The sequence below is a fragment of the Ilyonectria robusta genome (assembly GCF_021365365.1).
Source record: "Ilyonectria robusta strain PMI_751 chromosome Unknown BGZ61scaffold_97, whole genome shotgun sequence".
NCBI lineage: Eukaryota > Fungi > Ascomycota > Sordariomycetes > Hypocreales > Nectriaceae > Ilyonectria > Ilyonectria robusta.
Genome location: NW_025764531.1, coordinates 14,330 through 28,641, shown reverse-complemented (window position 1 = coordinate 28,641; position 14,312 = coordinate 14,330). Strand labels below are relative to the sequence as shown.

Below are 14,312 nucleotides of genomic sequence, written 5' to 3'. Positions count from 1 at the left end.
GTGCAGACACTGATACCGACATGGCTGATATTGAGCTTGGCACCCCGACATCTACGTTATCGTAGGCAACCGCCGGTTTCTTTTCGCGATGTCGCTCTCCTTGGAGGGTTTTGCATGCTTTCAGGCCTAGGCTTAAATGTCGTGAGCGCTGCTAAGTGAGTACTGGGAGCACCTCCTAGACTTAAAGTGAGTTTTGACTTAGTTAAAGTGGCCCTGAAGAAATACTGACGCAGAAAGTCGAGAATCATTGGCAGGGATACCCTCGATTTTCGGCCTTGATGGCCGCACATGACGCCTTTCATATCTTCAGACGCTTTCCAGGACTTCGTACACGCCTTCTACTGCTTGCTCAGGACGAAATAGTCGATCTAGAAGAGCAGCTAAATCTAGTTGACCATACAGAAAAGTCGCCTCTATTTCTAGCTTCACGGCGGGAGGACAAAAACGAGGAGCGAAAAACGATAATCTCCAAACTACGCACCAGTCTCGCCGCATATGGTGGGCTTGCTAATATCTTCTTCCGATAACTACATGCTAACCGTACTGAACTTAGATGAACTGCTGCAAGGGAGCCAAAGAGCACTTGCATATGAAAGGCCACACCAGAAATACACCTCAAGTCTCCAGCATTGGCTCGCAGGAAATGCTTGCATTGCGAGAAAGGAGACAGCCTTTCTGAAAAACGAGAAAGACCTGTTGACACTGTCCTCTACGGAGGACGGGGTAGTAAAATGGCTAGAAAGGACAGTCTGTGACAAGATTGTGTGCCGTTTAGGAAAGGGGAGTATTTCATTGGTCAGCAATGTATATATTGCTAACAATTTGACAGGGTTCTGAGCCAAAATCAAGAGACCCTCGTGTACACATCTTTCCACGGTCCTCAACAGTGACAGTAGCAAGAGCGATTCTCAGTCCCCTGATCGCGTTTCTTCTGCTGGCTCCAGTGATTGTATGTAACCTGATCGAGAGCATGGCAGCTAGGTTAGTGGTCATGGTCGGCGCAACAGTTACATTTGTTTTCTGTGTATGTCTCTTAACAAATGCCAGGACAGTAGACCTGGCGGTTGCCGGCATCTCGGAGCCTCCGAACTGCCACATGAAGGCCATGGAATACAGACTCATCAGCCATCTTCCCACCAGCCATCTTCCCGTCTCCAATGCCCTCATATGTGATCCGGGCCGTCTCAACACATATTTCATCATTGACCTCCCATAACGTGCCAATAACATGGCGGAATCCTGCAAGCTGACAAGCGCTGACCAAGTGCATGCTCTCATCCATGTGCCGCTCTTGTTGGATACGACCGGTCCCGCACGCTGAGAGGTATGCAAGAAAAGGGGGGTTCTCCTTGAGGTTGAGATTGAGAAGATCAGCCACTCTCAGGGGGTTTGACCTGACATCCTCCAGGCACAAGAAGCTCTCCAACGGGTCGTCTTGGTTTGTGGACCCATGAGCAGCAAAGTGAAAGATCGTGCTGCTTTGCAACCCTGTCATCACCTCCTCCTTCAGCCGATGAGGCTCAACAACATTGAGTCCCATTGACGCGCAAAGACTGCTGACGACCTTGATTTCTGCATCAGCAAAGGGAAGGTTCGAACGTGCTGGGATGTGTTCCATCGCGACAAGAACCGCGGTGGTCGATCCCTTGGGTGATACACGACGCTCGCGGCCCCGTAAGATTGCTTTGACAGACGAGCCGTACGAGGACATGACTTTGTCCATCACTGTTTCAGCACTCCGTTTTCTGTGATATCCCGCCGCGTGTAGAGGGAATTGCCGAAGAAGTCCAGTAAGAATCCACCACATGTGAGGCCATTTATCATTGTCCGAAAGAGGTTGTGTGAAGCCGAGGGCGTCCAGGGCCGGGGCCGCGACAGTGTCCCATAGCCATTCGAGAACCTCGGGGCTTCCACGATCACCAATCAACACCTTCTCTTCGATAGTATGTAGAGATAGCCCGGTCAATGATATGGTCTGGATGCGGTCCTGCCGTATGAGAATAGCATCACAGTGGATCACACTCACACTGACGTTGATGATCGCAATGGGACCTCGGTCTGTGGCATCTTGCATCGCTGCCATTCCTGGCGCTCGTAGGAAATCCTTGAAATTGGGAAGTTAGCGGATATGCTCAACGAGCTTATCAAACTCCTTTCCAGCATCGTAGCGCCGCAGGGCCTGACTCTCGCGGGATGCCAATTCATCCGTTGTTTGATTCAGGCCGGCCGGCCTCGCAAGCTTATCTCTGAGTCGTTCGAAATCATGCGCAAGTTCCGGGTGCACCTCTCTTAAATCCAAGACATCCGTCCGTATCTCTTCGAGAGAAGCTCCAAGCAAACCTTAAGCCTGTTCAAGTAGATCCAGGGCAGCGGCGACATCTTCACACTGTATTGCCACTGCCGCTGCATCAGAGGCCAGGCCAGCAATCTCGCTCAGTGAGTTCTGCCTATCCTCGTTGTCGAGTGACCGCGGTGTAAGACGAGGAAGAAGGGCCATGACGAGTTTGGCCGCCTCTAGGCTTTCTTTCCAATCTGGGTTGATGGACAGTAGAGACATGCAAGCCCGGATACGGCAAAGGGTTGGTGCATTGGGTTGGCGCAGAGCTGAGTTGAAGCAGACGATGGCCTCTTCAACCCCGTCTCCTGTTTTGTTAACTGCACAGGCGGCGAGGTGCCCTACCCCAAGACTATACAACAGTTCTCGGTCCGTATGGTTTTCGGGGGTGAGGGAAAGTGCCTCCTTTGTCACAGCAATCCACTCATCGACATCTGTAGGCTCAAAGGTCTCCGAGCCCTTCTGAATTAGTCCGTTGGCCAGACTGTGCAAGTAAACTGCTCTGTTGGCATGATCGTGAGGCATCCTCTCAAGTGCAAGTCTGATGCATTGGATACCCGCCTCCAGATCAGCTATGTTGTTTGTGATGGTGAATTTTCGCGCAAGCTTGATCCCAAGATCATGTCGATGCCTTGACTGATCTGGGTGGTCATCTAGGAGCATCTCCATGGCCCTCTTGGAAAGCTCACTCGACTCCTCGAGATCAGGTGCCGCCTTTGTTCTCAGGAATCTCTGCTGAAGCTGCACTGCGAGATTTCCCAGTCTCTGAGACAAGACAGTCTGGTTGTTGCTTGGTGTGTCAACTGCTTGCCTGGTCAGGGAAATGGCCTCATTGAGATCAGCCAATGCCCCAGTGACAGCACATCTGCTTGCCAGCAGATGGCCGAGGGCGTTTAGGATAACCCCTCTATTGTCATCGCCGCTCAAGGGCATCGCCACGGCCTCTCCGACAACCCGAATGCCTTCCTAAACGTCAGCCAGGAAGCCAGTTCTCAGAGGTTTGAGCCCAAGCAAGCCTCCAAGATGTTGTAGGAACAAGGGTTTCTGGGAGTCATTGCCGTGAATCATTGAATCGACGCCATTTTGCACCATCTGAATGGCTCGCCCAAGGTCCTCCGTGGCTCCCGTGCTTAAGTATCTGCTCGCGAGCAAATTCGAAAGCCCCCCAAATTGTTCCGACCGATCCTGATGATCGTCTGGCATAGCCTCCAAGGCTTGACTTGAAGCAGCGATGGCCTTTCGAGATCGTGGGCGGCTCCTGTTCTCGCGAACTTGTCTCTGAGACGGTGACTGAGCGTTGTCAAGCCTATCAAAAACTGTGGATGGTCTTCTGGCATTTCATCAACGGCATGTTGAGCTACCGAGATGGCCTCATCCAGGTCATCCATCTCACCAGCCAACATTAACTTGTCATTGAGTAAATATGTGAGAAACATCAGGCGATTTATGCGATCTGCATGATCGTGCTCTGTTGCATCGACAGCCGAATGGCTTCCTCGATGTCGACCCTGTCTTTGGTGGCTGTGCATTTGTCTCCGAGTCGGACTGCAAACGCTGCTAGTAGGTTGCTCCAATCTGGGTCGTCATCCGATGCAGTCTCAACGGCCTTTCTAGCCTCCAAAATGGCCGTTTCTAGATAGTCCATGGTGCAGTTACTGATAGCTCAAGGAGGTGAAGGTTAGGCAGGATAAGAGAAAAAGTCTAGAAGGAGATAAAAGACTTAAAAGGCGGTTTCCAGCAGCTCGGGAGCCTGGTCTCTACAATGACGGTACCTAACAGGGCGGGACTTTACGGATGTCTCCGCCTCGCTTCAAAGCAAGCCTCATCTTGGCTGCTCACGTTTGCTTGCTGGGGCAAGAGAGAACAACTGGAACACGGTGAGGCAGCAAAAAAAGGCAACAAGAAAAGGCAACCGGGAAAAGAGGGCGGGGTTGGGCCAACGTGCAAGTGAGGCTTGCTGTGCTGGTGCCAATCATGATAGCTACATGCGTAGCCAGCATCTTTGCCGGTCAGCCAAGATGTAACTCCCTCATTTTCCTGCAGGACTTCCCTGTCTTGGGGGTCATGCTTTCCACTCCATATGGAAACTGTTGCAGCAAGTACGGCGCCCGCGGTTCTTTGCAGGAGGAAACTCGTCACTTTAAGTACAGTTGGATGTTGGCGTTACGGTATTTTACGGTGCTAGGTTTCAAGGCTGTTATGCATCGATAACTGCGCCTGTTACTCTTGTAGCCATTGGCCTCCTATGGAGTTCTAATTAAAGATAGTAGGCTTTTAAGAAGTGTAGGTATTCGGTGTCTAGGCCGGTCGCTCTCGTTTCCCGGCGCCCATCTTTGCCAGGTTGTCGTTACTTCTCACCATGTGCGGGGTCGGAGTTGGGCGATACGCAACAGCGAAACAGCGCCTTGATCCGATGCCACGCTCAGTATCGACGCGTCCCGTCTCTCGCGGCAGAGAAGGCTCTGATCTCTTAATGTAATCCAGATTTCGCGAGCAAGTTGTCATTTCTCAAGGGAACTTTTCCTGCCGTGGGGAGAATATCACCAGCAGTACCTGTGAACATTTCCACTCTTGTCATTCAAGAGTGTTTTCACTTGATGCCCTTGATCGAAACGATATTGCCATGACTGAATACACATTACATACCTCGTCGCTTTTTGACCCCAAGGTCAAACGAGTTCGCAAGAATGTTTCTGTCACAGTTGATTCCGGGACTGGCCTGATCGTTCGGGTCTTTGAGCGAGATGACGAGAAGGTGCCATTTTCAGAAACCATGAAGGAGGGAGACATCGACCTCCGTGGGAAATATGTCATGCCAGGGCTGGTGGACGCGCATACCCACGTCTTCTTGCATTCCTACGAGTAAGTCCGTTCTCCTCATAAACTGGCCTATTCCGAACATACGCTGATATCCAACCCGAAGTGAGGCCGGGGCTCTTCAGCAAAAGAGAGATGAGAGTATGGCAGAGCGGCTGATCCGTGGGGTCAATCACTGCCGAATTGCGCTCCTTGCAGGATACACGACATACAGGTTGGTCAACTTATCCAGGCCGTCAGCCAACGTACGCTAACACGATGTTCATCCCTCTAGAGACCTCGGCTCAGAGGGAATGCAAGAATTTGATGCAAATCTACGAGACGCAATCGCCCGAGGACTGACTCCTGGCCCGCGTCTATTTGTTGCCACCAAGGTCCTTGCGAGCACCGGCTCATTTGAGCCTCGCACAGAGAACACCTCCGGAGGTCACTGCCTTCCTGCAGGAGCAGATGCCGTCGATGGCATCGAGGCATGCCGTATGGCTGTTCGACGACGAATTGCCGCCGGAGCTGACATTATCAAGTTTTTCGCCGACTACCGTCGGAGAATCATGAGATGCCCCCCCGCGCAGCAGCACCCTTACATCCCTAGCGTGCTGCATCCTCCCAAGGAGCCCAATCCCGACTACCTAGTCTTCTCCCAGGAGGAAATGAACATGATCGTCAAGGAGGCCGCCCTTGCGCGCGCTCCCGTATCGGCGCATTGTTGTACTCTGGAGGGCGCGTTGGGGGCCATCGAGGCCGGTGCCAACACTCTCGAGCACGTTTACTTCGGTACAGATGACATGTTTAAGAAGATGGTTGACAAGAAAGTAATTTTGGTGCCTACACTTGCAGTCGCCGAGAAGTTGCACGCCCATCGATTCAGCGACATACTGAAGCAGGTCAAGCGGGCTCACGACTTGGGTGTCCGCCTCGCCTGCGGCGGTGACACAGGCACATACCCCCATGGCGACAATGTCAGGGAGCTCGAGCTGATGATAGAGGCCGGAATCCCGGTGGTTGATGTTCTGGAGTCGTGCACAGTGGGTGGCTGGGAGGCGTGTGGTGGCGATATGTGCGGACGGCGATTCGGGTGGTTTGAAGAGGGCTTGCAAGCTGATATCGTGGCCTTTGACGAGGACCCCGAGAAGAATCACAAGTTTCTCAGATCTGTCAACTTTGTGATGAAGGATGCAAAAATATGGAAGAAGGATGGAAAGCCAGTTGGTATGTGTTAGGGCATTGCAATCTCTTATATAAAGCAGATTTATACTCAAAACTTGATGTAACATCGGCATCTAAATAAATGAAGGCACCAAACCTACAAGGTAGTTAATCAGAATCATAAGGTCTAACTCATACCTCATTAGATATTGAGATTCCCTCCCAGTGCCGCATCCGCACGTCTATTAGGGCAACTTCGACCATCATGAACAACGCCACTGGCTGTCAACGTAGAAGATATTGGACCTAGGGACAATTCATATCGACTTTCTTTACTATCCCAAATTTTATGCTCATACTACTGCTCACGCTCCTATGCTCCATGCATAGCTGAGCTATCAGGTAGTCGTCTAGCTAACCGTTCTTCTACAACGAAAGGGGCTCCGCGTTATCTCCGGTCACAAATTCGGTCAATCCTTCGTGACAGTTCTTCAAGAAGCTCTCTATCACCTCCCTGTTCCTAGGTGTGAACTTGATCTTGAAGTCCGAGGCTACAGCGTTGGAGGCTGTTGGATCCTCCTTGTAGCCGATCGGATCCGTGTTGGGGGGCATCTCCTTGCTCGGTGTCATTTTAAATGACAGTATCAAGCGAAGAAAGACGGCGAATAGGAGTCTGTTCGAAAAGTTGACCGCCGTACACATTCGGGCACCAGCTCCAAAGGCGAAGTGGTAAGGTGGAGGAACACCAGTCGCCTTATCAAGCCATCGTTCAGGGCGGAACTGGTCGGCATCTGGGCCGTAAGTACCCTTGTCTGAGATTGCATGTAAGTGAGATGCTTTATCTTGCCTGGGCCGGATGTGAATTACTTACCGAAATTAACGGCCTGCGTGTTAATGTAAACTAGAAGACCCTTAGGAATGTTGGCCCCCTCATACGAGAAGGCCTTGTAGACTTGTCTGGCAGGGAGGATCTTCAGTGGAGGGTAAAATCTCAACGCCTCTTTCACCAGGGCGACAACATATGTACTCTTTTCCTCCAGCAGACACTGTTCAAATGCCATCTGGGGAGAATCATATGCGTTCATAATATCCTGGTATGCCTTCTCCTGAATCAGCTGCCCAGCTTCCGTCGAGAGGATACCAATGGTAATGATGAGGGTGGAGTAGACGGTCTCAAAGCCACCAGACATGAGTCCACCAAGAATGGTCTTGATATCCACTGTTGGATGTTAGTAAGGTGTTGCAACCATAGAGCAGTACTGAGGGGTAGAAGAAACCTACACTCGGCGAGGCCCTCCTGGTTATCCTCGAGCAGCATCTCGGCGACGCACTTCTTGTCGCCCGGGCGTTTCCGGTCGAGGTTGGTCGTGACCGCCTTCAACATGGCCGCCAGCCAAGTATCTCGACGCTCTCGGACCGCCGTCGCGGTAGCCATTCTCCGGTTCTTGCCCACATATCTCAGGTGAGGGATGAAGTCCTGCGGATTGGAGTTTGTAGATCGGAAGCTGCCACTGATTAGCGCGATTGCAGCGCCCAAGTTGCATAAGAGCTATCTCACCTAGCAATGGTCTTGGCATCTCTGAGAATCTGAAGTAGCATCGGGTCCTGAACTGAGTTGAATCGAGTCCCATAACAAAACATCATCATTAGGTTCAAGGCAAGGCGCTTTTGATACACATGGGGCGATATACCGTCTACTTCGTTCTGGCTGTCGTAGTATATCCTTGAAATGACGGCACACGTCTCCATGTCCAGCATCTTGTTCATCTTCTTGACAGAAGGACCTGTAGTGAAAGAACCAACCACACGCCTCTGCTTCTTGGTCCTTTCATCCCAAGGGCTAGTTCCAATGGTTGCCGCTATCAATGTAGCGCAGTTAGCTCCTCCGTTGTGCGTCTGGGTATGGCCAGTTTCACCCACCAGATGTTTTCGATACAATTCCGTGAAAGGTATAGAACCAAGGACGGTCGATTGTTGCTGACTGGTTCTTCACCAACCACTCGCGGGCAGAGTCGAACGAGTTGAGCATAATGACCCGGCGGTGGCCCATTCGAAACTGATAGACCGGCCAGCCATACTTGGCAGCCCATATCGCCGCCGTTGTAGCGTGGTCGTGTCCAAGTTCATACAGATGACCAGCAAGCACTTTGCCACCTGGAATCTCAGGGATACCTTTGATCTTGGCGAAGTCAACGTAGAAGAAGTTGACGTATACGAGCAAGAGTGCCGCTAGGGCAAGAAGGCCGAGTAAAGCCAAAGCCATTGGCGAACTGGGCAGGGTGGTGATAAGATCCATGGTACAAACTCGTGTAGCCTAGCGATATTTGCCTTGCTACGACAGCATTGGCCAATGCCGGAATATGAAAAAGTGACCGTTTTATCAGAGCCAGCGGGGAGGGTGCTGGTCTATGCCTTGGAAGATTCTGGAGAAATGGACACCAGATACTCCTCCCAAGGGCTAGACAGTGGATTAGCATCGGATAACGGCTGGACTAATGGCGCAGATCTTGTGGGGTGTCTAGATACGAAAATGACTTGCGATCGGAGGATCGCGTCGCTTACCACCATATTCTCGGGGACCGCCGACGGAGCTTGATCCCGGCCTGTTGATGTACGCGAGAGTGCAACCCCAAGCCGGGCAGCCAGGGAATCGGAAGCCGGTTGGCATAAAGTCGAAGATGGTGTTGAGCTCCTTGACAAGAATCGTGTGGTAATGGCCATTCTGTATCACCATTTCAATTCTCTAGGATGGCAGCCAATCTTCGCGTAGGTGAGCTATTTGACGTCACTGGCCGATGGGTCGCAATCACCGGAGGAGGTAAGACTAGTAACATCCTGCTTCACCCATGGCAGGATGCTGTACCAGGCCGTAGACTGACGAGGGACCTAGCGTCTGGCATTGGCCTCATGCTGGCGCGAGGATGTGCTAGCAACGGCGCCAACGTTATTCTTATAGACGTCAACGAGAAGGCTCTCCACGACGTCAAGCCTGAGCTAGAAGGCCTGTCCGAGTCCTCATCGGTTTCCAACAAGATCGAAGTGGCAACGTCCGTCCATATTCACCTGACGTACGATCACGACCTTTTACTGACAGCGTCAACAGAATACATGCCGATCTCTCAAGTGAGGAGGGTATCAAGGCTGTGGCAGACAAAATCAAGTCGACTCGAACATCACTCGACGCGCTGATTCACTGCGCTGCCATCCGATATATAAACGAGATCGCGTACAAGCCAGGAGAAAGCCTGGATAGGCTCGAAGCCGCGACATTGTCTGCTCCCTACAGGGGCTGGGAGCACACCTTCCGCCTCAACGTCCTTGCGCCCTATTACCTCACCGCCGGCCTCGTGAGTCTTCTTGGCACAGCCGCGGCACAGGGAGATGGACGAGGATCAGTCATCTTGTTCAGCAGCCCGGCCAGTGTGCACAACCACCAATTTGTGCCCTGTTATCAGACCTCCAAGGCGGCCGTAGACCATCTAGTGAGGATAATGGCAGCCGAGTTTGCAGACTTCTATAGTGAGCCATCCAATTCATTCTTGGACGACCAAGGCTAATACTTGTGGTGTAGTCCGTGTCAATGCGATGTCTCCCGGCCTGGTCCCCTCTAGCATGACTCCCAATGACGGGAGCTCCAACCTTCGCTTGGCAGGCGAGACTCCAGCGAAACGGCCGGGAACTGAGGAAGATATGGTTGGTTGCGCTCTGTGGCTGATGAGCAAAGCTGGCGCTTTTATGGACGGAAAGGTTGTTCGCATTGAAGGGGGACGCCTTCTCATCCTAAAGGGCGTCACATCGAATTCAGATTAAGTCATTGGTAGAACAACATCAAGTACCTATTGTCGATTTTTAGGCATGATTCGGTCTCCCATTGCCAAGATTTCTCCCTGACCCTTCGGTACACGTGCACCCAGTTCAACTTCCCTGCATGGAGTAAAGACGAGAGCCACAGGACGACGTCTCTCAGAAAACTTGTTTCTCTAGTCATCATATGTAATTCAAATTTATGAGCTATGGTATTGATCTGTCTCGAAGTAGTGCACAAGTAGGTAGAATCAAAGCAGAGAGACAGAGCATAGGTATGTTTTACGCATAGCTTTCTTTGAGCTATGCTCTTCCAACTTAGACCTTCTCACTGGAATAGATGGCCTGCATCGTCCCCAATAGCTCTTCCTGCTGTTCTTCATCTGTAAACTTAACATACGGCCTCCTTGTCGCACAGTTCTCATCCCCGTATCCGAGCAACTTAGCAACCACCCACTTCGTCCTGTTGATGCCTGACTTCGTAGTGTCCCATTCTGGCTTCGCAATGGCATTCTGCAAAATCCTGGCCTCGTCAAATTTCCCAGCCTTGTAAGCTTCATAGATCTTCACGCATGCCTACTTCTGTTTAGAACACCGACTACCGTTCCATGCCAGAGTGTTGATTCGTGGGGAATATTTACACGGGGGCACAAGTTGGCAAATCCAGAGATGCTACCAGCGGCTCCAGCATGAAGGCCAGGGAGTAGCCAGTCAGTGAAGCCAGTCAAGGCGCAGAAATCCTCCTGCCTGAACTCTGCAGCGATTCGGACCGTCTTGGCGATCCCGCCGCAAGTCAGCTTTGTACCGACGATGTTGGGATGCTTGCCGAGGGTCGACATGATGTCCGAGTTGATCTCGATCCCTGAGGTAACCAACGGCCAGCTGTAAATGAGTATTGGGATGGGGCTAGCATCAGCAACCTGCTCAGCGTCAGCTCTCTGGGGTTGATAACATGGTGAGATAACGGAATCTTGTTACCTCTGTGAAGAACTGTTTAATGACAGAAGCATCCATGGCAAAGTGGAAGTAACTGGGGGTTAGAACGAGTCCAAAATCAGCCCCAGCCTCCTTGGACGCCCTAAGCTGTTCAATGATGTCCTTGGTAGCATGTCCAACTGTTCCAATCACTATTGGCATGTCTTTACGACCCATACGAGTGGCGACATCCCTTGTCAGAGCGACCAGTTTAAGCCTCTCCTCGGCTGTAAGTGAGACGGCTTCTCCATTGGACCCGGCAATGACAACTGTAGCTCCTCGTTAAACATTTGTTCCAAGCTTTTCTATCAGGCTTAACCCACCTCCGGTCAGGCCAGATCCAATCAGATGTTTCAAGTGCCTCTGTTCAATCTCGTAGTTTATGGGCTGTTGCTCTTCCTCGGAGAACCAAGTAAGGGAGGCGGCATAGACTTCAGCAGGAAATGGTTTGCTGGCCATGATGGGTTTGTTGTATATCTTCGCCTTTTAGGGGCCCAATTTGTCAACCAGACGATGGAAAGAATGAAGCATTATGCCTAAGCGCCAGCACGATATTATCTACAACCCACAGATCTGGAAGTTCCGCCTTTTCAACTTCACAGCTCGTCTGTCCATCCGGAGCAAAATTCGTGTCGTACCCATCATTATCCCGTGCGAGAATATTGCTACCATCTCACCCATCCTCGACATCGGCGTTCCGCGAGGGCTAAAGTAACCATGTGGTTCGAAACGCGGGGAAAGCCGATGCGGCCGAGCGTGGAGGATGGGTGGGTATAAGCTCGCCTCCTACCGATCATCACAAAGCCGGGCCAAGCCGCACAAGCATAAGGTCGCTGCGGGTTCCTACGACTGCCGAGTATCGATAAGTCTCTCCCTCAACCTGTATGAACATGGTTGACGGCTTGTGATACGCATTCCGGCAATAGCTCTGGCTGAACAACTTGGGAAAGTTGAAGGAACCGTCAAATTAACAACATGAGTTGGGACGAGGTAGACAAAGAGTCGAGTGTTAAGTTCAAAGATAGTAGAACGCAGTAAGATATCCATTTCCGAGAGCAAGGGTCTACATAGGAACGGTCATATTCAATTGATGCAAGCTTAGACAGTAAGATACAACTCGAAGTTGACATCCTTATTTGCCTTATTTGACTACCTATTTCAGATAATGGCCATATTTGAAGGGAATAATTTCTCCGGGCAACGTTTCAGGGATGCCCTCCAGATCAATGAGAGCCTGTGCTACCATTTCTGCTCCCCTGATGAGCAGTTCCCGGTCTATGTTCAGTGGAGGGCAGAGCCTGATTCGGCCACCCTTCATACCATTTGCGATCAAGCCTCGTTGTACCAACAGCGCCCCTAGACGTCGCGCAGTCACTCGTGGTTCCTTCTCAGTAATCACGATGGCGCGCAACAGACCATCCCCGGAGTAGTCTATCACATGCGGGGGGTTCATAGCTTTGATGGTAGAAATCATCAACTCTCCCATGTCGGTGGCCCTCGCGGACAGCCCCTCGTCAAAAAGCACGTCCAGTGCAGCTAGAGCGGCTGCGCAACCTGGAGGGTTAGCAGCCATTGTTGAACCGACCCTTGAGATTGTTAGTGTTGGTTTCAGCATCCGACTAGGTGCAGTTGCGGCAACTCACTCTGCAGGGTCGAGCAGCTCCATGACTTCATTGTCTCCGAGAACCCCAGACATTGGGGACAAACCTGTCAGTTATTAACTTCATGTAATAGCAGGTAGCATGCGTTTCCTTACCTCCAGATAACGCCTTGCCAAGCACAACCAGGTCGGCCCGGATGCCATACTTCATCTGATATAGAGGGTAGCCACAACGCCCCAGTCCAGTTTGGACCTCATCTAGGATAAGAAGAACATTATACTGCTTGCACAACTTTGCAACTCCCGGTATGTAATCTTCTGGTGGGGCGATAACCCTGCCCGGTTGAGGTCGGATCAGCCAATGATTTTTGACATTTCCATTGAGGGTATTCCCTACCCCGAAGCACCTTGAATAGGCTCAACAATAAAGGCTGCGATGGTTTCGGCGTCGGCCTCAAACGCCTTCTTCAGGTCTTCAAGATACCCGAACCTAATCTCATGTCCAGAGGGCGATATGTGCCCATTGTTAGGGTCAAATGGCTCGAAGACTATTAATGTTAGATCCAAGGGTTCAAGAACAATAAAAGTCCGGATTATCGACTCACGAGAGCTCTTGAAGCTAAAGAGTGACAAGTTGGAGATGCCTACACCATGATAGCAACGGCTTGCGCTTAAGATGCAGCATTTGCCCATTGGGATGCCTTTCACAAGGTAACCCCATTTCCGAGCCATCTTCATAGCGGCATCAACAGCCTCTCCACCGCTGGTGAGGGCAACAAAGCGATCATAATTGAACATCTAAGCATTGTATCAGCACCTCCGCTCGAGGTTCCCTGACATGCTGCTTGAACGATTTGATACCTGTGTGATTCGTCTTGCGAGCTGTCCATAGTGCGGGTTCTGGACAACCAAGTTGATTGTGGCCCCTGTCTGGAGAGCCTCGACAGCAGCTTTCACAATCCTAGGGTGTCCATGACCCATGTTGGTGACGGCAATCATGCTGAGAAAGTCTATATATGACTTGCCATCAACATCATAAGCAATGGAACCCTGGGCACTGGTCAAGGCAATCTGTAATTCTTCGGATCAATATGACGCCTTATTGCATCTAAGTGACTTTTCTGCTCTTACGGGAAGTGGTGCAAATCCCCCAGCAACATATGTGTCATAGTCATTGTTGACCTCGGCGGTCTTGGTAAAGGGTGAAAACGAACCCATAATGAACATGCGGGTAATCTGATAATAAGCCCACTATTGGAGCCTTTACTTGACTGCATTCTGTACAGATGGTAACTACGAATGAGTCATAGCCCGGGGAAAATCAACATGGCCAATTCCTCGAAGTCACCTACCCGGCCTAGTTGAGTTATCCGGTGTCCGTTGTTGTTTGGAGCAGTCGGCGCTTTCAAATCAATTCGGCGATCCCCGCCGGCTGAGGCATGAGCACCGCGGCAAGCCGAATAACAGGCTGGTAGCGTCCATGAGATGCATGTCTTTACAGTGTTTACTTAAGTGCGGTTAAGATGCGAGATAATAGTTCACTTCACTGTCCATTTACTATCCCTGATCCAGGCGCATACGCCTACACACACACCTAAAATCGTACACATACACCACCACCACTACCACCAAGTC

At 51.1% G+C, this 14,312-nt stretch overlaps 7 protein-coding genes across 7 annotated transcripts; 3 read left to right on the top strand and 4 right to left on the bottom strand.

Annotated features, from left to right (window-relative positions):
* Positions 1–236: 236 nt before the first annotated feature.
* BGZ61DRAFT_311176 (uncharacterized protein) lies at positions 237–1,072 on the top strand (the record flags this gene model as incomplete). The annotated part of the gene is made up of 3 exons (XM_046238810.1): positions 237–498; positions 554–795; positions 839–1,072. Coding segments are annotated over 3 exons (738 nt in total), but the record flags the coding sequence as incomplete, so codon positions are not given.
* Positions 1,034–3,980, bottom strand: BGZ61DRAFT_501051 (CHAT domain-containing protein; the record flags this gene model as incomplete). The annotated part of the gene is made up of 10 exons (XM_046251648.1): positions 1,034–1,519; positions 1,562–1,900; positions 1,931–1,987; positions 2,021–2,104; positions 2,378–2,604; positions 2,657–2,687; positions 2,750–3,277; positions 3,308–3,554; positions 3,608–3,801; positions 3,843–3,980. 10 exons carry the CDS (start codon positions 3,978–3,980, stop codon positions 1,034–1,036), a joined length of 2,331 nt encoding a protein of 776 aa, XP_046093408.1.
* A 978-nt stretch (positions 3,981–4,958) lies between these two features.
* On the top strand, positions 4,959–6,372 carry BGZ61DRAFT_375731 (uncharacterized protein; the record flags this gene model as incomplete). Its single annotated transcript, XM_046242441.1, has 3 exons — positions 4,959–5,197; positions 5,259–5,366; positions 5,427–6,372. 3 exons carry the CDS (start codon positions 4,959–4,961, stop codon positions 6,370–6,372), a joined length of 1,293 nt encoding a protein of 430 aa, XP_046093407.1.
* Positions 6,373–6,724: 352 nt separating this feature from the next.
* On the bottom strand, positions 6,725–8,594 carry BGZ61DRAFT_375705 (cytochrome P450; the record flags this gene model as incomplete). The annotated part of the gene is made up of 5 exons (XM_046242436.1): positions 6,725–7,110; positions 7,170–7,517; positions 7,580–7,803; positions 7,857–8,157; positions 8,219–8,594. The coding sequence occupies 5 exons, from the start codon at positions 8,592–8,594 to the stop codon at positions 6,725–6,727; spliced, it is 1,635 nt and encodes a 544-aa protein (XP_046093406.1).
* A 452-nt stretch (positions 8,595–9,046) lies between these two features.
* On the top strand, positions 9,047–10,108 carry BGZ61DRAFT_542173 (uncharacterized protein; the record flags this gene model as incomplete). The annotated part of the gene is made up of 4 exons (XM_046255148.1): positions 9,047–9,116; positions 9,189–9,345; positions 9,402–9,817; positions 9,870–10,108. 4 exons carry the CDS (start codon positions 9,047–9,049, stop codon positions 10,106–10,108), a joined length of 882 nt encoding a protein of 293 aa, XP_046093405.1.
* Positions 10,109–10,420: 312 nt separating this feature from the next.
* Positions 10,421–11,536, bottom strand: BGZ61DRAFT_501047 (uncharacterized protein; the record flags this gene model as incomplete). Its single annotated transcript, XM_046251647.1, has 4 exons — positions 10,421–10,678; positions 10,744–11,022; positions 11,081–11,346; positions 11,401–11,536. 4 exons carry the CDS (start codon positions 11,534–11,536, stop codon positions 10,421–10,423), a joined length of 939 nt encoding a protein of 312 aa, XP_046093404.1.
* A 694-nt stretch (positions 11,537–12,230) lies between these two features.
* On the bottom strand, positions 12,231–13,895 carry BGZ61DRAFT_375720 (pyridoxal phosphate-dependent transferase; the record flags this gene model as incomplete). Its single annotated transcript, XM_046242438.1, has 7 exons — positions 12,231–12,663; positions 12,721–12,784; positions 12,834–13,012; positions 13,075–13,225; positions 13,283–13,475; positions 13,539–13,748; positions 13,809–13,895. The coding sequence occupies 7 exons, from the start codon at positions 13,893–13,895 to the stop codon at positions 12,231–12,233; spliced, it is 1,317 nt and encodes a 438-aa protein (XP_046093403.1).
* Between the last annotated feature and the right edge of the window lie 417 nt (positions 13,896–14,312).